General features: G+C 39.6%; 1 protein-coding gene across 1 annotated transcript; it reads left to right on the forward strand.

Annotated features, from left to right (window-relative positions):
• The first annotated feature begins 227 nt into the window (after positions 1-227).
• On the forward strand, positions 228-12621 carry mfn2 (mitofusin 2). The gene is made up of 18 exons (XM_058643523.1): positions 228-569; positions 2141-2322; positions 2867-3002; positions 3126-3288; positions 3593-3717; positions 4274-4382; positions 4532-4639; positions 5049-5202; positions 5630-5697; positions 6022-6143; positions 6553-6679; positions 7106-7210; positions 8699-8801; positions 9383-9603; positions 10025-10180; positions 10503-10699; positions 11399-11533; positions 11764-12621. The coding sequence occupies exons 2-18, from the start codon at positions 2145-2147 to the stop codon at positions 11831-11833; spliced, it is 2277 nt and encodes a 758-aa protein (XP_058499506.1). The 5' UTR covers positions 228-569; positions 2141-2144; the 3' UTR covers positions 11834-12621.
• Positions 12622-22548: the final 9927 nt, after the last annotated feature.

Consider the following 22548-nt stretch of genomic DNA (forward strand, 5'->3'; position numbering starts at 1 on the left):
TAGCCTTTTCTAGAAACATTAATATTATATAATTCAAAGGAATCCAGAAGACCATGGACGAAATGAAACCAGTCTGCTTTATAATCAATTTCCCTTTATAGTGGTAACTCTATTATTACATGATATGGAACTGTGAGGCGAAAATTGTGTCTAAATATGATGTTTGCGGTCATCAGTGACGTCACTACTCGGGAGGAAGTCACGTCGGTACAGCAGGGGGCGCTGTGGTGACAGAAAGGAGAAGACAGACAGGAGAAACGGAGGCGGGGACGCTGTGCCGATAGCTAACTATAAGCGAAACTACGAGAAAACAACAAAACAAGCGTATTGTAACACACTTTTTTAATGTGTTTGTGTAAAAGCGACGCTGCTCCCGAAGAAATAGAGAGGAATAGTTTGTCACGAGCCTCCTTGTGTAAATTCACTGACGCACGTTCTACTCGACTCATCCGGCGCTCATTACATCAGTCAGACAGGCGCTCATTAGTGGCTAGTTAGCTTATATATATTTAGATAGTACCGGGACCAGGATGATAGAGGATTATATGTGAAGAACGAGCCCGACCACGGTAAGTCCTCACCCCGCGACATTTGACACTGAGCCGCCGGTTAGCCGCTACATCAGCTAGAGTTCACTGAGTCAATTAGCTTATCTGGAAAGGCTAGTTAGCCTGTAATTTAGCATATTTTTGTCCACAATAGACGTGCTGTCATGTCAGTCACGCATGTGACAGACTCAGCACATGGACCGGCAATTCAAGACAAAGACAGAGGGACACCCATGTGAGCGTAAAGGTATTAGCCAGGTTAAATCAGGGGGGGCTTGACGTTAGACATGCTGGCTGACGTAAATGCTAACGCGTGCTAACATGCGCATTTGTAGTATAATAAACTATGTTTCAGCTGGATGTTTCGGCAGATTTGTGTTGTGGAAAGTTGTTATACAGTTGAAAGAGTCAAGAGAGGCGTGGGGACCATGCCCTAAATGTTACCTTCAAAGTGTGTGAAAGGTCGCAGCTGAGGTAATGGCCTCTTCCAGACAGACAGGGGGCGTTCACGGTCACAGATTTACAAGCAGCCGTTTCGTGTGTATATTTATTTAATGTGCTTTTTAATTTATGTACTTCAGAGAGACAGTATGTCCAACAACCATGTAAACACGTCACAATCAGCAGAAGCTGCGGGGTTTAAATACATTCTATGTCAATGACACAAAGGAAAAGGTCCATTTGTGTTTGTGTCTGTGTGTGGAAGCTGCTGATGGGGTTCTTTGTTTTGTTTTGTTTTGTTTGTTTTGTAGCGCGAAACCCAATAATTAGCCAGAAGTCAGATCTAGACAATCAGATATCCGAGGAGAAAGCTAAGATATACAAGGTGGGAAAAAAATAAACAAGTTGTAGTTGATATAGTATACACACACACACTAGCATCTGACTGATAGAGAGGTTTAACTTGTTTTGATAATCAGTTTTATAAAAAATAACCAAAACAAGTTGGCTTATCATTCAGATGCTTAAATTAGACAGGAATAGTGGGTGGATGTTCCAATATTTCAAATTCACATTCTTGGCTGTACATCAAGAGGTGCAACAAAGTCCAAAGTCTGTCTTCTTCTAATAATTTCCTATTAATATAATTATCAGTAGTCGTCTTCTTTCATTTTAAAGAATAATCCCTGAACAGAGTTTTTTTTTTAACACCGATTGAAGTTGTCCTTAATTTTTCTTTACTCGTTCCTTAGTCCTCCTGGATTCTAATCTGCAGTTCATATAATGAATAGTCAGATTATCTGGTTGACCTTTTATTATCAAAGGAATAAAATAATTATTGAATATTAATGCCCGGCCTTTTATAGTGACACCTTTTCTTCACATTATCAAAGGACTTAAACTCTAGCCAGGACCTCATATAGAATTTCAGTTTTTAGCTGTTCATGGTAAGTGATTGGCCTGCTCCTGGCTTATGGGCTATAGTTTAAACATGTTTACTGTGAGCAGTCAGTCCACAATAACAATCCATTAATAATAGATATCACGTTTGCATCACTCCTCCTGCAAATGTCAGATTTATCTGTAACCAGTGAATTTCAGCTAATCATGTCTATTTTACATATAATACATTCGATTTTCTGTCTGTCCAGTGCCATGTCTCTGGTTTTCCCACGTCCCAACACTAACGCAGTCCACGGTAAGAAGGATAAGAGACTGATGGCGGAAGTGAACGCATCGCCGCTAAAGCACTTTGTTACTGCAAAGAAGAAGATCAATGGGATCTTTGAACAACTGGGGGCCTACATCAAGGAGAGTGCGTCCTTTCTAGAAGGTACCCTAACCCAACTCACCTGCCACTGGCTCTCTCACCCTTTGTATCCCATTTTAATTTGACTGATAATGTTCACTGCAATTACATTTTTTTATCACAGTTCAAAGCTCTTTACACATATCTTCTCTTCAAAGTCCTTTAATGCAGCCAACAATATATCTGAAGGCATTTTAAGATGATGGTTTGTGAGCAGAATAAGCTTTTTTCTGATAAATAAAATTCACAGTGTTATTCTTTATATGTTGGATCTGTAACACCATTTAACACAACATTTAAGTCATCAATCATGCAAGAAATGTATGAAACTCAAAAAGACAAAAGTGTCTGTTTATTCGTAGCTTTCATGTTATTTATGTGCCATTGGTGGTTTTATACAGAATCCCCTTGATAATGAGATTGAAGCTACACCTAGAGACAACTGTGATATTCTGTATTTAAGTTTAAAAAAAACCCCAAAAAACATATGATGTAGTATGGTGTCATCCTGCCCAGCTTATGGGTGCTATGTTGCATTGATGTCTGCTTAATGCACTCCACATGTCAGATGCGTACAAAAATGATGAGCTGGACCCGGTCACCACAGAGGAGCAGGTCCAGGAGGTCCGTGGTTACCTCGCCAAGGTGGCAGGTATTGGTGAAGTGCTCGCTCGCAGACACATGAAGGTGGTTTTCTTTGGCAGGTATGTGTACTCGCATTGAATTGCTAACTTTCAGTGTAACCATAACAAATCTAAAATGTTGATTTGACCTACGAGTGGAACTAGAATTTAAATGTGCTGACAGGCTTGTTCTTTGCTCTACAGGACCAGTAATGGGAAGAGCTCAGTGATCAATGCCATGCTGTGTGATAAGGTGCTGCCATCTGGAATTGGACACACCACCAACTGCTTCCTGAGGGTTGAGGGCACTGATGGCAATGAAGCCTTTATCCTCACTGAAGGCTCTGAGGAGAAGAAGAGCATAAAGGTGCCTCAACATTCAGAGCCTGAACATGTACATGTGCACGCTGTGTGCTGGACAAATTGTTTTGCTGAACTGTGGCTGGTGTGTGTGTGTGTGTGTGTGTGTGTGTGTGTGTGTGTGTGTGTGTGTGTGTGTGTGTGTGTGTGTGTGTGTGTGTGTGTGTGTGTGTGTGTGTGTGTGTGTGTGTGTGTGTGTATATGTGTGTATATGTGTGTGTGTATATGTGTGTGTGTATATGTGTGTGTGTATATGTGTGTGTGTATATGTGTGTGTGTATATGTGTGTGTGTATATGTGTGTTTTAACAGACAGTGAACCAGCTCGCCCACGCTCTCCACCAGGATGAGGACTTGGATGCTGGCAGCTTGGTCTGTGTCATGTGGCCAAAAGCAAAGTGTGCTCTGCTCAGGGATGATCTGGTGTTGGTTGACAGGTGAGTCTTGCGTGACCAGATCTCTACAGTGCTGGAGAATCATCTCTGAGAACCATATGCAGTAACAATGTGGCTACATATTGCTTTCCACTGTCTGTCAATCTCTGCCAACGCTGCTCATTCAGCTGCAGCATTAACATCCGACTCAAATGTACGCGGCGGAATCACCAACTGAAACGCTTCTTGTTCTCTTTGAATGAAGTGGCATTATGGATCTGTTACATCAGCCCTAATCTAATCATGTTATGCAAATATACACCATTTAATTCACATCATCGTTTTTTCATCATTCCAATTGACTACAACATTTAAATATATATTTGCCCTTTGTTTTTATTTTAATACATGGGAGGGTTGCCTCTGGCACAAAAAATATCTGTCAAATCAAATATGCAGGATCACTGAAAAAGCAGGTGACCCCCTGTGGTGACCCCTACAGAACCTGAAAGAAAAAAACCAAAATAATGTCATTTCAGTTTGATTGAACCTAAAAGCCCCTGTGCTGAGTTGTGGAGGACAGTAGCTTATTTAGTTCACATCCTGTCTTCCCCTCCAGCCCAGGTATTGATGTTACCACAGAACTGGACAGCTGGATCGACAAGTTCTGCCTGGACGCTGACGTGTTTGTCCTGGTGGCGAACTCTGAGTCCACACTCATGCAGACGGTAAGACGTGACAGCTGTGCATTTCATTTGGAAAAAAGTTGGCAATGAAGTTTAATAATGAAATTAAAGTGGAGCAATGTGTGAGATTGCTCTGAGTGCAGCTGTGGTTTGAGATTTTTAATACTACTGTCACTTCTGTCTTCCTACAGGAGAAATCCTTTTTCCACAAAGTCAACGAGCGGCTCTCCAGCCCCAACATTTTCATCCTCAACAACCGCTGGGATGCTTCAGCCTCAGAACCTGAATACATGGAGGAGGTCAGTGAGCAAATGGATTTATCTTTTTTCAAACATTCAGTATAGTTTGTAGAATTCAGAGCCACAAATAACCTTGAAGTCTATTTTGAAGTGTTAAAATTGTAATATTTTAAGACTATTGCTCAACAAACCAAGCACAACCAACCAACACAGATTGACCTAGTGAATAGAAGCATGAATTCACTTGATTATTTTGTCCTCATCTTATAATATTGTCCATGATCAGCCTGTGTTCTGACCTGTGTGTGAATTCAGATAAGATAAGACCGCACCCTCACCCTCCTTTCTGCTCAGTACTCCGCTGTGATGTCACACCTTTGTGCCACTGCTTCTTTTGTTGTTGTCCAGAGAATTGACTTTACCTTCTGAAATACTTCACCTTTAGTCATGTTTTGTGATGCTGTTTCAGGTTCGCAGGCAGCACATGGACCGCTGTACAAATTTCCTGGTGGATGAGCTGGCTGTGGTGGATCGTACCCAGGCCACGGACCGCATCTTCTTTGTCTCTGCCAAGGAAGTGCTCCAGGCCCGGGTGCAGAAGGCTCAAGGAATGCCTGAATCAGGTGAGCGTGGCAGTGTCTGTGTGGTAGCAAAAAAATAAATAGTCTGGGGAAAGCCATGACATTTTGGAAATGTTCTGGGATGTGAAATCAGAAAAGCTTTGTTTGCCATGGAAAAATAAATAATTATTTTAAAGCTGTTGGAAAAGTGGCCTTTGTATTGAATCATGCAACACTAGAGAAGATAAAGGATTATTCAGATATGATGAACACAATGTTACATAAAAAAGCCTCCCCATAGACAATTACATAGCAGACATAGCAGAATCTACATTAAGAAAATGTTTAAATCTAGATTGTGTGAAAATATGGCATTTGGATAATTTGAGAGGCAACACTGTGGATTTTCCACTATGGCTCTGAAATCTGGACAAGAAATTAATATACAGCATTTTATTCTTATAATTACGTTTTGTTGGTCTTTTTTCAGGTGGAGCTCTTGCAGAGGGATTTCAAGCTAGAATGTTTGAGTTCCAGAACTTTGAGAGGCGATTCGAGGTAAGATCCTCATCCATGTCATGCTCAGGAATAAGATAATAAAATATTTATGAAAGAGAGTAATCAATTCTACTTCCTGGCAACTGTGCTTAGGTTAGGTTAGGTTAGCTTACCTTTTTAAAAATAAAGCTTTCATTGACATGAAGTTAGCTTACCTTTTTAAAAAATAAAGCTTTCATTGACATGAAGTTTAATCAAATACTATTTATAAAACTTGTGTAAATTAACTAAATAATCCAGACTTAAAGTAGAGCTCAGCTACATTTTGAGTAGTTATGGGTCCATTCCTTCACAGCCATTTGTTGGCCTGTCTGCTTTGTGCAGGAGTGTATCTCACAGTCAGCGGTGAAGACCAAGTTTGAGCAGCACACAGTGAGAGCCAAGCAGATCTCTGAAGCTCTGCGCTACATCATGGATTCTGTTCACATTGCTGCACAAGAGCAGAGGTAGGTTGTATTTTTGTACTGAGACTGTGAACCTGGTAAAACAGACAAATCATCAAGCACATGCAACTTCAGAGTTAAGGCACCTTTCTCCCACTGATGGTGTGTGTGTGTGTGTGTGTGTGTGTGTGTGTGTGTGTGTGTGTGTGTGTGTGTGTGTGTGTGTGTGTGTGTGTGTGTGTGTGTGTGTGTGTGTGTGTGTGTGTGTGTGTGTGTGTGTGTGTGTGTGTGTGTGTGTGTGTGTGTGTGTGTGTGTGTGTGTGTGTGTGTGTGTGTGTGTGTGTGTGTGTGTGTGTGTGTGTGTGTGTGTGTGTGTGTGTGTGTGTGTGTGTGTGTGTGTGTGTGTGTGTGTGTGTGTGTGTGTGTGTGTGTGTGTGTGTGTGTGCGTGCGTGCGCGCATTTGTGTGTTTAGGGTCTATTGCCTTGAAACCAAAGAAGATCGTCAGTGCCGATTAGAGTTCATAGATAAGCAGCTGGACCTTTTGACCATGGACTGTAAGGTCAAGATCAAGAAAATCACAGAGGAGGTGGAAAAACAGGTGAACCTCAGCTTGATATAACGTGCCAGTAATTTTAGCAGCTGCAGTGAAACAACTCTGCTTTGAGTTCTGTATTTCTACATAGTCGTAGTGAATGGAGATGCAGTGGATTCTTCCCTCTTATCAAATATTAGTCTGAATAAACTAAAGCCATGAACTCTGGATTATGTTCAGAGAATTGGGTCGAACGCAGCCACATAGCAGTGTAAGCTATCTTAAAAATATGTTTACTGCTTTATCTTGCTAGAGCTCTACTGATGTCTGACTTCCTTGCACTTGCCATTGTTAATACATGTAATACTTTAAGTATGTGTATGGAGGTCAAAAATCCTGTGCCGTTCCTTTTTAAAGGAGGGTAAACTTTACCATGTAGTACCATCGGGGTACATGTCTCTGGTTTTACCTCTGCTCTTTGCTTGTGCACAGGTGTCTAATGCCATGGCAGAGGAGATCAGGAAGCTTAATGTTCTGGTGGATGAGTTTCATTTGGATTTCCACCCGTCGTCAGTCGTGCTCAAAGTCTACAAGAATGTGAGTTTTTTAACTTCTCTAATAACTGAAGGTGTGGCACGTAATGTGAAGACTTGAAACTTCCACAAGTAGACGAGCCTTCATGTTGCGAAATATTTGCACAACCACCACTTACGAGTTTTGCCATTTTATTGAGTAAAGAAGAGGATTTAGAGCATTCAAAAGTTTGTTATCCATGAAGATTTTCATAGACGACCCCTGCATGTAAAACAGTGCAGCAGCTCTGCTAAGCTGATTACGTCATTAAAAGGCAACTGAAATTAATTAAATTGTCCATTACCTTCAATATAAATATGGATTTCTGTGATTATAAAAGGCGTCTGAAACATTTTGGCAAATGCACAAAAGTACACTACTAAAAATATATAAATGTAGTTGTTGTTTTTAGATATTTTAATGGAGGGGTCACCTTACCTCAATATCTGAGTACAATTTTAAAATACAAAGTAAAGGTGAAGGTAATGACTTTTTTGTGAATGTTTTTTATTATTCCTGAGGAGCAAGAATTGTTACTGTGGTGCAGCACAGTGTAAAGCTCATCTGTGCTCTTCTGTTCACTCACTGAACCTGTATAAAGCCCAAGTAATCTGTGTTATGTAAGAGCAGTTCACACTGTGTCGCAATGTCCTCATTTAACTCGGAAATCTCATTTAATGCACGTGGACAATTAAAGTGCTGCTGCTGCCGCCGAACCAAAACCTAAACCTTGCATGAGCACTAAATATATTAAATTAAAGTTTCATTTGTCACATGCACAATCTTATGAAGTACATCTGTCCTGACACACTTAAATAGCTTCACACTTGTATAAAAATAGTACTTACTGCTTTTACTTGCTATTAAAAACAGAGTAATGACAAAAATAGTGTAAAAATAGACAGTTAATGCAAAAAGCAGCACAAATATGCATATCAGTTTAAAAGAAGATGTCCATTGTTTGCAAATAACGCTCATTGATAAGATGTTTAGATGGCTTCTTTCTCAGGACTTAATTATTAATCTTAAGTATAAGGTAGGGAGAGAGTTTATTGAAAAAATATACAGTGGATATCTGGACCATTTACTTTTTACAGTTCAATTGAACTGAGGTTGCACTGCCCTGCATGTTTTAGATGTTGCCCGCTCCAACACACCTGATTCTGACGAACAGCTCGTTATCAGGCTTCTGCAGAGTTTGATGTTGAGCTGACCATTTTAATCAGGTGTGATGGAGCAGGGCAACATCTAAAACATGCAGGGCAATGTTCCCTGAGGACCAGGGTTAGGAAACACTGGATTAGAGAACAGTGATTAATTTTTCTTGATTTGATTTTTGGTCCAAAAATCCTGCGATTACGTCATGGTTGATGCATAAGAATATTTGTCAGGTTTGAATCTGTACTGCGATTTACTCTGTAATGGGAAAACCTATGTTTGTGTCCGTTATTGTGCCTCAATAGATGAGCTGCAGTGCTGTTCTACATGTAAAGAATGGGTCTTTTGTTGTAGGAGCTTCATCGGCACATAGAAGACGGTCTGGGCAAGAACATGTCACAGAGATGCTCCACCTCAATCACCGGCGCCCTGCAGGCCACACAGACGGACATGATCGGTAATATTCCTGCTCTCAACACCGAGACGTGCATTTACAAACGTCACCGCTGTACAAACTGCAGTGACCTTATAATGAGTTTAAGTATAGTGTAATACAACTGGCCACGTGCAGGTTGCATTGTTTTCTAGGATAATTTACATGCGTTGGAGTGACGACTGACTATTATGATACCCTTACATGGACACATGCACGTGTTATTTGTTTTCATATTTATTTGTTCCACACAAAGGTAAAATATGTACATTTAATAGAATATTGGTAATTAAGAGTTTAGTTTAATTAAGAGACAACAGTATTTGTCTTGGTTTTCTTTTGTACACAGATAATAATGACAAATAATTGATTAAAAGCACATTTTGATTTCAAAGATTACTCCATGATATTTGATGTAATAATAGCGTGGAGATGTGTTATGTAATGGAGGAAGAGCATTTTTGGCATGTCTAATTACAGACATGTGAATTCTAAATTTGAAATGTGAAAGTCCTACATTACCCTTCATGTCATACAAATAAACTGAAAAATATTTATGTCAAAAATGCCCAAACATGGTATCTTTTCTGTCTGTGTTTGTACAGAGGGTCTGAAGCCTCTGCTCCCAGGCCCAGTCAGAGAGCAGTTCGACAAACTGGTTCCTCGCCAGTGCTTCTCTCTCAGTTATGACCTTGCCTGTGACAAGCTGTGCAGTGACTTTCAGGAAGACATCGGCTTCCACTTCTCTCTGGGCTGGACCATGCTGGTCAACCGTTTCCTCGGGCCCAAGAATACACGGAGGGCCCTCATGGGCTACAATGATCAGGTAAGACAGGAATTTGATAAGGAACATTTATTTACTATTATTGTCCAGATTTTTACTGGCTGATCCTTTCAGCTCAATACTCCCTTCTGGAAGGGGCAAGCAGAACAAGTATGGCGGGTACAAATCGACTGTCTTTCTGAAGGTTTATTCCACATACACAGTTAGCGGTAGCTAGACAGCAAGACTAGTCAGTTAGTAGTTGGGTTGCAGTTAACTGCGACGGACAGGTTCTGATGATAGATAGATTTCAAAGGCACCTACGAAGGTTAATATCTAACAAAAAGGGGCTTTGATAATGCACTTTAAAGTCAACAGTGCTTTGATACCAAAGCCTGCTAGAAATTTCTACAATTATTACAATTGACATTGCAGAGTGACAGTTAGTGCACAGAGAACTCAGCAGTTGTGTATTTCCCTGTAGGTCCCTCGGCCCATGGCTCTCACTCCAGTCAGCACCAGCATGCCTCCGTTCCCACAGAACTCCATGACGCAGGAGGAACTGATGGTCTCCATGGTGACAGGACTTGCATCCCTCACCTCGCGTACTTCCATGGGCGTCCTTGTTGTTGGTGGCGTGGTGAGGACACAGCCTAAAGCTCCTGGTTAATCGAGTAGCTCGATATAAGTTCTGTTACATTTTACACCCTGTAAACTACAAAGCTGTTGACACTTTTCTGCCGATGCATTTATCACCAAACTAGTATTTTTAAATACGTAGTTCTCCAACTGTGTCACAAATATGCTTCTTCCATAAATAAGCAGGCAACACGATGCAGCTAAAATTTTTTTTTACATTATTACAGTCTGTGCATTGTTAAGCATGTGGTTATAAAGGATTTTTGTATTGTATCGCTTTTCACATTTCCAGTATCTGATCCAGTGGTTTTGATTGTGTGCAGATCTGGAAGGCAGTGGGCTGGCGGCTCATTGCTCTGTCAGTGGGCCTCTACGGGCTCCTGTACATCTACGAGCGGCTCACCTGGACCACCAAGGCCAAAGAGAGAGCTTTTAAGAGACAGTTTGTGGACTACGCCACCGAGAAGCTGCAGCTCATCGTCAGCTACACTGGATCCAACTGCAGCCACCAAGTCCAGCAGTGAGTGAATATTAAATGACCACACTTGGTTGCTGGGTCTCAAGTTGAATACATCAGTCAGCTCATGTTGTGTATACACAGTATAGAACACCCACTGGTAAAGTGAGTGAATTCTGCGGGTTGCGTTATCCCAAATCAAATATGGCTGCTGTACACTCACCAAAAACGATGGCTGATGTGAACTTGGGGGCGGGATTGAAACGAGTCTGGTTGCTGCTTTGCTCACTTATATGAAACGTTTTAAATGTGACCTTGTTGGTGACCCTGTGTCATGGAAAAATTCAATTATGCCACAGTTGGCATCGTCCTTCCTTGACTGCCATTTATACAGCTTTTACAAATGTCAGTGGAACTCCTCTTCCAGTATCTTGCTAAAATGTACGCCATTGAGGATGTGAGGAGTCCATCATTGCACACCAACACAGAATAATGTTGTCTTTTTTCTACTTCCTGTCAGAAATAGTGTTCCAGTCTAGAAGTGATTAGAACACATTTAAAATAGTTGGTATACGAGTAAGGAAGCACACAAAGTTAGACACAGTAACTGAAATAATGCACCTCATAGGAGTGTGATGTTGTAAAACCATTGATTTTGTTGTCTCTGTCTAATTAAAGTGAACCAGGAACCTCTTGTGTTATTACACTGTGTTCTAACCCTGTGTGTGTGTGTGTCTGTGTGTGTGCTGCTGTGCTCATCAGGGAGTTGGCGGGCGTGTTTGCTCAGCTCTGTCAGCAGGTAGACGTCACTCGTCAGAATCTGGAGGATGAAATCACCGACATAAACAAGAAGATCGAGCTGCTGGACAGTCTGCAGAGCAAAGCCAAGCTGCTGCGGTAAGAATGTCAAATAGTGTTTGTGATCCTCTGCTGCCAGAGTCAGGCTCGGTAACTTCACGAGTAATGCTTAAGTGAGGTCAGTTCATTATCAGCATGTCACGCAAACGTTCCACAGCTTTGCTTTGAAGGAGCAGGTCCATGTCATTTATCTTTACCTTTCAGCATGTGTCTCTTAATGTTTTATAGATTGCATATTTGATGAATGTCTGTGTGTCTTGCTGTGTTAGGAACAAGGCGGGCTGGCTGGACAGCGAGCTGAACATGTTCACCCAGCAGTACCTGCATCACAGTAAGTAAAGCAGGCTCAGCGTCCACACGGGAGACTGGAGGTCAGAGGAGGAGCTGCTGAAGTCGACACACTGAACAAAAATTGGAGGAAAATGTCAACAATGATCTCCACAGACGAGAAGGAATAAACAGTAGAGAGCTGACAGGAGTGGAGTTACTGAATGTCCGTGATATGGATGCATGATTGTGAGTTCAGGATGAGGTCACTGTTGTCAGCATCACACCAAAATAACAAAATAGAAAATGGCAACAGGTAATAAATAAGACGTAACATTTAAAAAAACAAGAAAGAAAAGAAACAGCAGACTCTAGAGGTTAAAGTGAGGTCACAGTCTGAACTCTCCCTGCATCTTTATTGTTCCTGTTCTGTGACTCCAGCTTCTGTCAGAACCTCTGTTCTTGTAATTCCACTCAACTGTAACGTGACGTGTGTGCGTCTGATTTTGTGATTACACGTGTTGAACACTGAACAAGTGCCATGCTGAAGTCGGAGGGCGAAGAGAGGAAAGTCGTTCAATGCACTAAAGTGAAAACAGCTGCTGACGTACGTTGCAAATTGTATATGATGTAGAAAAAAAAGTCCAGACATGTTCACTGAAATGATTCAGTGAACATGTGCAGACAGAGGTCTGAATGTTTATTTGTCCAGTCACCGTTGAATCTCAGAGTGAACAGTTCACTCACAGGGATTTAACCATATTTTTATTTAACCATAACCATAAGTTGACGGTACGATATTTATTGCAATATTTTTACAGTGTCCAGTATTTAGAGTTTGATGCAGACGCAAGTTACGACCATGAAATTGACAAAGCCGTTACATCCCTATTCACTTCCATAGCAAAATGGACACTACCCCGTTCACCTCATAAAGAGAACAATGAAGTCTACATTTACTGTGTGCAAGAAAAACTATATGCGTCATGTTTGGTGAGGATAGTTTAGGCATTTTAGCAGGAACCTGGTGTTCAGCTGTGGTCAACAAAGTCCATGTGACACCTCTACTTCCTGTGGCTTCCTGCTTCAGGTCCATTGGTTCCTACTGAAGACTATAAATATTTAAAGAAAAAACCTCTCTTAAATATTTACAGTGCAGTTTAATTTTTCAATGAGTGCTTACCTGAGCATTGTAGTCTTAATTTAAGGAGGAGGGAAGGGCATTTTTGCAGTGAATGTTTTCATCTGCAACACTGGAGGAAACGCACTCAGGAAAAACTGGTCACTATGAAACATGATTATTGGCTTTTCATTTCTTTAGAAGAAGAAAATGATAGAATTTCTGTATGCAATCAAAATATTTAGTAAAGACTTCCCCAAATTTCCAAACGTCAAAAGAGTCTGTCTCTTGGATCTTCTCCCAGAGAAGAGTTGGCACAGAAATGCCAAAGATGTGTTTGAGAGCAATCAACTCTGAAAGCAACTGAGTTCAGCATGGGGCAGCAGTATGGAAGTAGAAAGCAATGTTTTCACTTTGTTCACTTATTATTATAAGTTATATAATTGCTCATTAAATCATTAATAATCCACATAGATGAATGGTTAACACTGCACTCATGTCACGTCATTGTCTTTTTCACAAGTACATTTAAGGGATTCTTTCATTTGTTCATGTTTCATGTTTTATGTAGAACAGCGGCTGTCATCCAGCCATTTCAACATTATCAAATGTTAATGTTTAGCTTTTTAAAACCATCTGTGGTGTAAAGAGTGAATTGATTATTTGAGCTACTTTAGAACAATGTCAAGCATCTGCTTTCTCTAAATCCACTCTAAAAACCTGACTATTGGTCTCACAGCAGTAATAAGAACTTGTTTGTGCACTAAAAACAAACACAGGCTCTGCCACTGGCACAAACTGTGGGCAAAGTGGGCAAATCCAGCACAAGAGCCCTTTTTTTTTTTTGAAAAGAAATGATTCCTTTGGTTTCTGAAACGTGTATATAATGTAATTTAACAATTTGCCTTCGAATTGGAAACAAGGAAGAAATGATGAAAGAGAGAAAACCTTGCGTTAGAGTGGACGAGAGTGGGTTTTTCCCAGTTTGTACGTCTCATTAATGGCCTATGCTGTGAAATGAAGCCATACACTGTGTTGCCATGTGAGCAGGAGAACTGATGGATGACGCTTCCTTCACACTAAAGACATGCACTTTATCAAGTTTATGCTTGTGATTGTTTTTTTCTTTTTCTTTTTTTCCACTTCAGGTTGTGTTTGTTATGTTTGGCTTCAGGGAGGTTTACAGATCCTGCATGCAGTGATTGTTGTAGTTTGTTGATCTGTCAACATGTATGTATTTAAAAAGGAAAATAAAGGTGGCAAAGCTCAAAGAGAAGCTCTGTTTATTTACAGTTTAATGAGCTGATGTGGTGCTGACCACATGGATTTGGGTTTAAGGTCCCACTGGCATCCATAACATGTTATTTGAATCAATATCTTTATTTCGTTTACAGTCATATTAAAAGTAAACATAAAATGAGATCATTTAACACAAATATGCCAATAACTGAAAAGGTAATGGGCTGAATGAAGCATGTGGCCTATGTTTGCCTGTCCTGTACAATACATGGAAAAACCAGAAATGTAGAGGAAGTACGTAAAACATTGCACTTACAATTTCAAACCTTTTTAGAACAATAAAATAGTTTTTCATTATTTCATTATTTCATTATTATATAACTTTACCCCAAAACTGACACACATAATTGGTTAGTGTCAGTGTCACACTGACATTATGTCACACTGTTAGTGTCACAGTGTGTTTGTTGCTGCCGTAACATTAATACGGTTGCACCATCACATTTAAAGCAGAACACACACACAACAGTATGAGACAATTAAAATACTAAACATTTGCATAAAATTGATTTATTACTTGTTTAGTAGTTAAATGTATGTATGTGACATCACCTCCATTGTCAAACTAAATCTAATTAGCATTTGCAGTTATTTTGCCATCTTTCATATTTTCACCAGCAGATGGCAGCGTGACATCACTGACTGCTGCACACGCTCACCAACACTGTGACAATGTCAGTGAGATTTAAATAACACGCACAAAAACCACAGCAAATATACAAACAAATACATAAAATTAAAGAGAGGCTTCAAACAAATGTAATAATAATAATAATAATAATAATAAAATAAAATGTATGTGAAGGATCTCAGTGGTCATTGTTTCTTCAAGAGTGTAGATACAGATAGAACTAAATATTGACAGAGTTACTGAAATCAAATATCTGATGGTGATAAATAATAAATGACCAAATCAGCTGTAAACCACATATTAAACATATACAAACAAAAGCAGTATTTAACAAAATAAAAAAAATATTTAAGATCATAAATCACTCTGCATTCTTTCATATTTAAGTTACTGTACAGACATTTGATGCATTAATTATCCACGACTCATTCTGCAAAAGAAAGGCAGGTGATTTATTTATTCAGTTTTTTATACAGTTATAGTTTCTAAAACCTAAAGATCTCATAGACTTAGAAATAATCTTATTTAAAGCAAAACAACTAAACAAAAAACAAACAAAACACAACACAAAAACAAGCTACCACCATTTAATATTCAGAATTTGTTCTCTGTAAGGGTTATAATTTAAGGCAAAGATTTAAATGCAAATGTATATTTGTTTGACCGAGGAGCACAAGCAATGTTCACACATTTCACAAAACAGGTGTAAAAAAAGAGATTTTCACAAGATATAAAGATGAGGGTTTTTGACTTTCACAGTCTTTGCAATTTTCTTTCTTTTTTTCTTTCTTTATATTTTTTTGCCAATACAATTCAGAAATGTAACAAAGAAACATGTAGAAACAATAAAATCTTAATGTAAGAGGAAAAGGACGATAAACAATTGCTGTTAATACTTTACTTTATGGAGAATGAGTGGCTTTAAATAAGTTATACTTCTTCCCACCATAAATTAAATCATTGTGTTTCCTACTACTACTTTTTTAAGCGCAGTAAATTCAATTCCTGTAAATATGCTTTTTTTTCATTTCAATTCACAATGGTTTTCTACTTGTTTTGTGTTTATAAATATATTTTAACACGCAGGACAAAGAGCAGAGCGTCTGTGACTCAAACGGATGTCAAATGTTCATATGACTTTCTAAGTGCTGATCTTATGATTGTGCTCATGATTGGATGCAAATCAGGCAAATTTATATATATATATATATATACATATATATATATAAATGATTACTGTTCATTTAAAAATAAGTCAAAATCTACAAACTGATCTAATTTTACTCAATATATCTTGTTTTGAAAGGATGGGTAAATATTGAACTCCACATTTTAAACATATTTAAAAGATCATATTCCATATTTGAGGGACAGCTCAGGCTGAAGGGAGACCACAGAGACGGTTCATGGACGGTGTGAAGGAGGACATGAGGACAGTTGTTGTGACGGAGGATGATGGAGGAAGATGATGCACGGTGAAGAAGAAGAAAACGATTTCTCTGTATTTTCCATCTTCTCATGTTTCACATTATGGTTTGTTTCCGTGGTAACAGTTGGTTTGGACTTTGTGTTGTTTTCAGTTCTTTGCTCCTGCTTTTTCTTTGTTTTCCTTGTGTCTGTCTCAACTTCCTGTTTTATTTTTGTTGTTCTTCCTACTGTGTGAACGCTGTCCAGTTTTACTTCCTGTGTCTGTCCTGTTGTCCCGCCTCTGTGATTGTCTAATGAGTCTCACCTGTGTTTAATTACCCAGTGTTATCAGTCCACAGTGTCTTTGTCATTCTGTTATGAGTCGTCCTGTTCAGTTTTATTTACAGATAAGTTGACCATGTTCAGTTAGCAGAGTTAGCTTTAAGCTAATTGTCATCGGACAGGTGCAGGGGGAGGAGCTAGCTTCCTGTCAAAGGTAAGCAGAAACACTCCCGGTCACTTCACGCTCTAAAAACTGGAGATAAACATGAGCTGGATGCTCTTTCATGGAGTTTGTGACTTAGTCATGGAACAGACGACCTCTGTTTAAAGCAGATATGACAGTGAGAACTTCCTCACATCCGCTAATGATCTGTGGAGACTCTCAGGAGAATCTACTCTGTTGTCTTCAGGGTGTGGTCAGGGAGGGGACCATACCACTTTTTGTGCCCCCGATACCAATATCACAAACTTGAGTCTCTACAGACACCGACATTAGTACTTTACTGTCATTTTAGACCATTTATGAACGTATGAAGCTGTTAGCGACACATTTGTGCTGAGTCATTTCAAAAGACATCATTCTCCAACTGTGTAACAAACAAACAGCCCAAACATGACTTGGCTAAAATGCTTTTGCTGATTTTTATTTACATTTTTAAAAGTCTTTTTATAGTGAAGTGTCATTTATAGTTTATTGTTATTTTATTATGCTTTGACTGCACTTGCCTGGTTGTGTCTCTGCTGCTATGAGTTTATTATTGACCTCCTCTGGGACGAATTAAGTAGTTTGAACTGAGTGATTTACCAGTGTGGGTCACACGGTTGGTGTAGTGGTCAGCATTCTTGCCTTTCTGGGTTTTGAGACCCAGACAGAGCTTGCATGTCCTCCCCTTGTGTGTGTGTGTGTGTGTGGCTTTTCTACTGGGTTCTCCAGCTGCTCTCAGATCCAGAACCAGATATAATAAGCCTATAATATCATGTCAGTCTGAACCATGTAATACTGTGGAAAAACACAACCTGGTGCAAATCTGCACACAAATTGGACACTCTAAATTGGGGGTCTCAAACTCAAATCACCTGGGGGCCACTGAGCACAGAGTCTGGTCAGGAGGGAGCCGATCATGTGAAACCTTTTGTGAAAAAGCAACTGTTCAGTAAGGGTAGGGACGATATCACCATAATCTGATCATCTGCAATAATATTTTTGATGGTATTTCACAGTGTTGATATGGAAAAATATACAGTATAACTCATAATAACTAATACAAATGTGTTTATGATGTAAAATGAATGTTTGCATTAAAGAAACATAATAACTCGATATTAAGTGGTGGGCCACAGGAAATTGGCTGGAGGGCTGCACGTGGCCCGTGGGCCGAAGGTTTGAGACCTCTGCTCTAAACTGACCACAGGTGTGAGCAGTGGTGTGCGCAGGTAGACACTAGGTTGGTGCTATAGCACCTGCCCTTTGCCCTCTGGACCAAGTTCTGACAGTTCTATGTGGCCCATATTTGAGTTCTGACTTTATTCTTTATTCTATTTAAAGTCAGAATTCTGAGATTAAAGTTAGAATTCTGAGATTAAAGTCAGACTTCTGAGATTAAAGTTAGAATTCTGAGAATAAAGTTAGAATTCTGAGATCAAAGTCAGACTTCTGAGATTAAAGTTAGAATTCTGAGATTAAAGTTAAATTCTGAGATTAAAGTCAGAGTCTGGGGTCTTTTAAAGCTCAGATTTCAAAGTTGAACGACACAATTTTAACTACACAAAGTGGTTTGGCCCCAAAATGTCTGCGCACGCCACTGGGTGTGAGTGTGGATGGTTGTTTTTTCCTCCATGTGGTGACCTGTCCAGGGTTTGACCCGCCTTTCACCCTATGTCACCTGGGATCAGCACCAGCTCATGTGGACCATAAAGTGGTAGAAGATGAATGAATGAATGAATGAATGAATGCATGATTTACCAGTGGTTATGAAGGTTTATGTAAAAATGTTATTGCCATTGTTTCTACTATTGCATCTGCTCCTAAACCTGAAAAATCCAGACCTATTTTTTTAAAAGGGAGAAGGATGCAGGTGAAGAGATTGATCCAGAACTGTGGAGGTGCCGGTGTAGTTCTGATTTACACTTATCTCAGGATTTAGATCCAGTTTTTTACCAGATTTATCTTCTACATAACGTCAGGAGAAGAAAGGAAGAGAAACAACCTCACTGTGACACACATGGATGAAAGTGTCCACTACCTTTTCTTATCTTTTGTCTCTGGTTTATTTACAGAGCTTTAAAAACCCTATAAAATCCATCTATAATTACTATTATTATTGTCATTAAAGCAAGAAAAGAGACCCATTTAGCACTAACACCATAGTACCAGATGGATCTCGTGCAGACTGCATCGCCCTCATGACGCTCGCCACTTTTACTCCTGTGAAGAATTGCCCGATGAATAGCCACTTCAGAGAAGCCATTTAGCAAACGAAATGCATCTTGCATGGTGGATCCGGTTTGCTTGATGTACAAAATGGCAACATTGATCCTGGAGGTGGCTCGTAGCCCCATGAAGGTCCCATGCTCTGCCGGCCTGAGAGCCCGTCTTGTTCTCGCTGTAATCGCCTGTGAAAAAACAAGTTAGCGATGCTTTGGAAAACAGAGTCATAACACGCAAGCAAACTGCAGAAAATACCCAACCATAAGAAATTAGCTATGTTTCCACTGTCTTTTGTGTGTGGACGTGTCACTGGATGCTCACGATGTTCTGTTTTCTCTGCATTCATTCACTTATACCTAAAAACAATAAAGTGAAATGTATCCACGACCTCCGCCCTCCGTCAGTCCATGACAGGATCAGGTAGTGCTGGTGTTTATATGTGAGGCTGAAGTTTGACCCCTAAACCACACGACCAATCAAATCAGTCTAAGTTTGATCTAAGACTTTTCCACTTATTAGGTCTTGATTGGTTCACTGCAAACTGGCAGTTTATCCACCATGTCATAATCTTGATTGCTAAGGTTTGGCTATGGTGGCCAAAACAGTCAATGGACCCCCACAACTCCACACACACAGAAATGGAATGGATATTGAAATTGGATGTAAATAATTACCTCCATTTGAAATTGGATTAGTGTTTGAGCTAACATTTGTGTTTCACTTGTTTAGTGAGACCTCCATGCTTTTTGACGGAGAAGCAGATTAAGCGGCGTTGGCGGCGGCGGCGGCGACAGCAGCTGTCTGATTGAGTAACACTCTGTGAAACACAGGAGATGAGGAGAGGCCTCACGTTTTACACGTGGGGAGAAAAAGACACCATATAGACATGCTTTTCTGTTTAATAATTACAAACTGCTTCATTTGAGAGGAAAAGAGAAATGGAAATGTTTGAAACAACAAAGGTCACAATTCCTCCTGAGCCAGAGAGAGACTTTGTGTAGAGTGAACATGTGTTTCTCTCTTGTAGAGATGGTTGTTGTTTTGGAAGGAGGTGAAAGTCATGTTGTTTGGGACTGAACTGGGGTATTGTGGGCCATCAGACCCATTGCTCTTTCATGGCTCAGTCACCGAGATCGATTAAGTGAGACCAATTGACACACTGCGTGCTAAATGGGGGCTGCTACTTGCAAAGCGCATCACACTGACCCTTTTCTTTTTGTGACATTTGTGGAGGAGAGCCTGATCTAACTGATTTATACACAAACACGCAGCCTGCCCATCACATGATGCCCAGGCTGCGGGACAGCACGTCAGTGAGGACAGATGAGACAACGCTGCTGTCAAACACGGGCTCGTCCCTGATGAATGTTTCAGCGCAATAACCTCACTGTTCTGAAGGGAAATATACAGAAATGTGTGAAATGCAGTACTAGAGGTGATGGTATCACAACTCTGGGCCCAATTAAAGAACATAATACTGTACTCTCACACTTGCAGGAGAGTTTCTAATGACAAGATAAAGAGTTCAGCGTATTTTTAAGGTATGATACAATTAAGCAGGTGTAGATTTTACTAGGTGAGTCTTTGTTAAGTGGTAAAATTTTTTCTGTCAGTTCCCTAAACCAGTGTTTCCCAATCCTGGTCCTTGTGGACTCCTGCCCTGCATGTTTCCCTGCTCTGCAACTCAGTCTTTTGAATCTGCGCCAGGATTTTAAAGCTGCTTTTGGTGATTTTAGTTTGTTGTTGTTGATGGTATTATTATTATTATTATTGTTTTTGTTGTTGTTGTTGTTGTTGTTGTTGTTGTTGTTGTTGTTGTTGTTGTTGTTGTTGTTATTGTTATTATTATTATTATTATTGTTCTGCCTCTGTTTGGTCTTCATGAGCAGAAACTATGTAAAAAGCTCTTTCAAGCAGAATTCTCAGACCTGGCTGAGTTTACTCCATGATCTCCTCGTCTTCATGTACAATGAATGACTTCCCCGTGTGCTATAATACTGACAAAAACAGGGGTTTAATCAACATTGTGTGAACTCATTTGACAATGGTTTGAACGTGATCGATATTTGCTTATATTTAAAAGTTCTGAGGTTTGAAAGTGACCTTTTTGATGTCAAGGATCCTTCCTGAATAGAGCCGATCCGTCCAGGGGTCCTACACGTGTGACTCTTTCAGATAAGATGAAATTGTTCATAATTTGTCCCACAAAGAGGACATTTAGGAACATAAAAAACACAGCACACTAAAGTCAAAAGAAAAGTAGGAAATGTAACTAAAAAGTCAGTTATTGGAAAATAAAGCTAGAAAGCATTGAGAGCGGCTGCAGCAGGCTGCTGTCCGACGGATCAATTAAGTATCAACAACTGATGAATTGTTGCAACCATTAAAGATCACTTTAGGAATGCCCCAATATCCAAATAATGACCCAGACAAACAGTGGTCTACGACACTGAGGAGAGTTTGTCTTACACTCATCAAATTAAATCACACTTTCCAGTCACTTAAAATGAAATGAGGAATGTCACTTCAGCTTGATCCTGAAAACCATGTTGTTGTCTTTGCTTATTAACTCGTCCACTTCCTGCTTCTCTCCGTCGATGTGTTGCTGTGCACATGAAATAATCCAACTACAGAAAGCAAATCTGCAACAAGGCAGCTCTGTTTCCAGCAGTGTCAATACACTCTCTTATCTTACTATATTGTAGTTAACTGTTGTTTATATATACATGTATATGTGAATATATATATATATATTTATATATATACTTACTCAGGTCACCAGTGTGTGCAGAGGCAACTTTGACCTTGTTTGAATAAGAACAATACAAGATATAGCGGTTAAAAAAACAGGCACACATTGAGCGGGTACTGGAAAACAGATGTAGTTCTGCTTCAGTTTGAACAGATAAGGAAGAATTCAAAGGGTCAGCATCTGAACTCTTTAAGTGTCTCCTCGTCTCCTTTTCGTTACAAATAAAAAAGTGGACATGAGCTGCGTCCTCGTCTGAACCACAGCTGAAAAACCTCCCGGCTGAGACTCGTCACAGCTCAACGAACCGTCACCTCGTTATTAACTGTCATCATTAGTGACCTCACCAGCTCACTGTAACATATAAAGTGCACAGAAAACTCTAAATGTTTGAAATAAAACATGAAAGAAATGTTCTATTTCTCACTGAGAGGAAGAATGTCCGTGTAAAGTTGACACCTTGGTTTTCAGTTTCTTATTTTTTATCTTATTTTTTCAGGTTAAAGCTTGAGTCTGTAACATGTCTTTAAAGATTGAATTATCTGCTCTCTATAACTGGATCTCCAAATAATGTTGCTTTAAAAAAAGACAAATCCTCTGTAATCAAAAAGAATCAGGCTACACTGAAACCGTACAGTACATACAGTAAGTCAAATATCACTACAGTATTGGGAGAGCTTGTTTTTAGGCACCTTTTATTCATTTATGGCTTTAGAACCTAAAGGATTTCATCAAATAAGATTAAAGCCAATAACTAATTGTAGAAACCAATAGTTTAGTTAACCAAGTAATGTGAGCTAAGAGTAAAAAATGTACACTTATTACACGGTATTTCATATGTGTGCATAATGTTAAAGGTAAATGTAAGTTA

This window comes from Solea solea, chromosome 11 (assembly GCF_958295425.1).
Source record: "Solea solea chromosome 11, fSolSol10.1, whole genome shotgun sequence".
NCBI classification, from domain to species: domain Eukaryota; kingdom Metazoa; phylum Chordata; class Actinopteri; order Pleuronectiformes; family Soleidae; genus Solea; species Solea solea.

What these genes read in the sequence shown, in the direction of transcription:
- mfn2 (XM_058643523.1), top strand. Translation starts at nt 2,145, where the DNA reads ATGTCTCTGGTTTTCCCACGTCCCAACACTAACGCAGTCCACGGTAAG. An exon ending in ACTTTGAGAGGCGATTCGAG is followed by an intron (nt 5,698 to 6,021) that starts GTAAGATCCTCA and finishes TGCTTTGTGCAG; the next exon opens with GAGTGTATCTCACAGTCAGC. An exon ending in ATTGCTGCACAAGAGCAGAG is followed by an intron (nt 6,144 to 6,552) that starts GTAGGTTGTATT and finishes TTGTGTGTTTAG; the next exon opens with GGTCTATTGCCTTGAAACCA.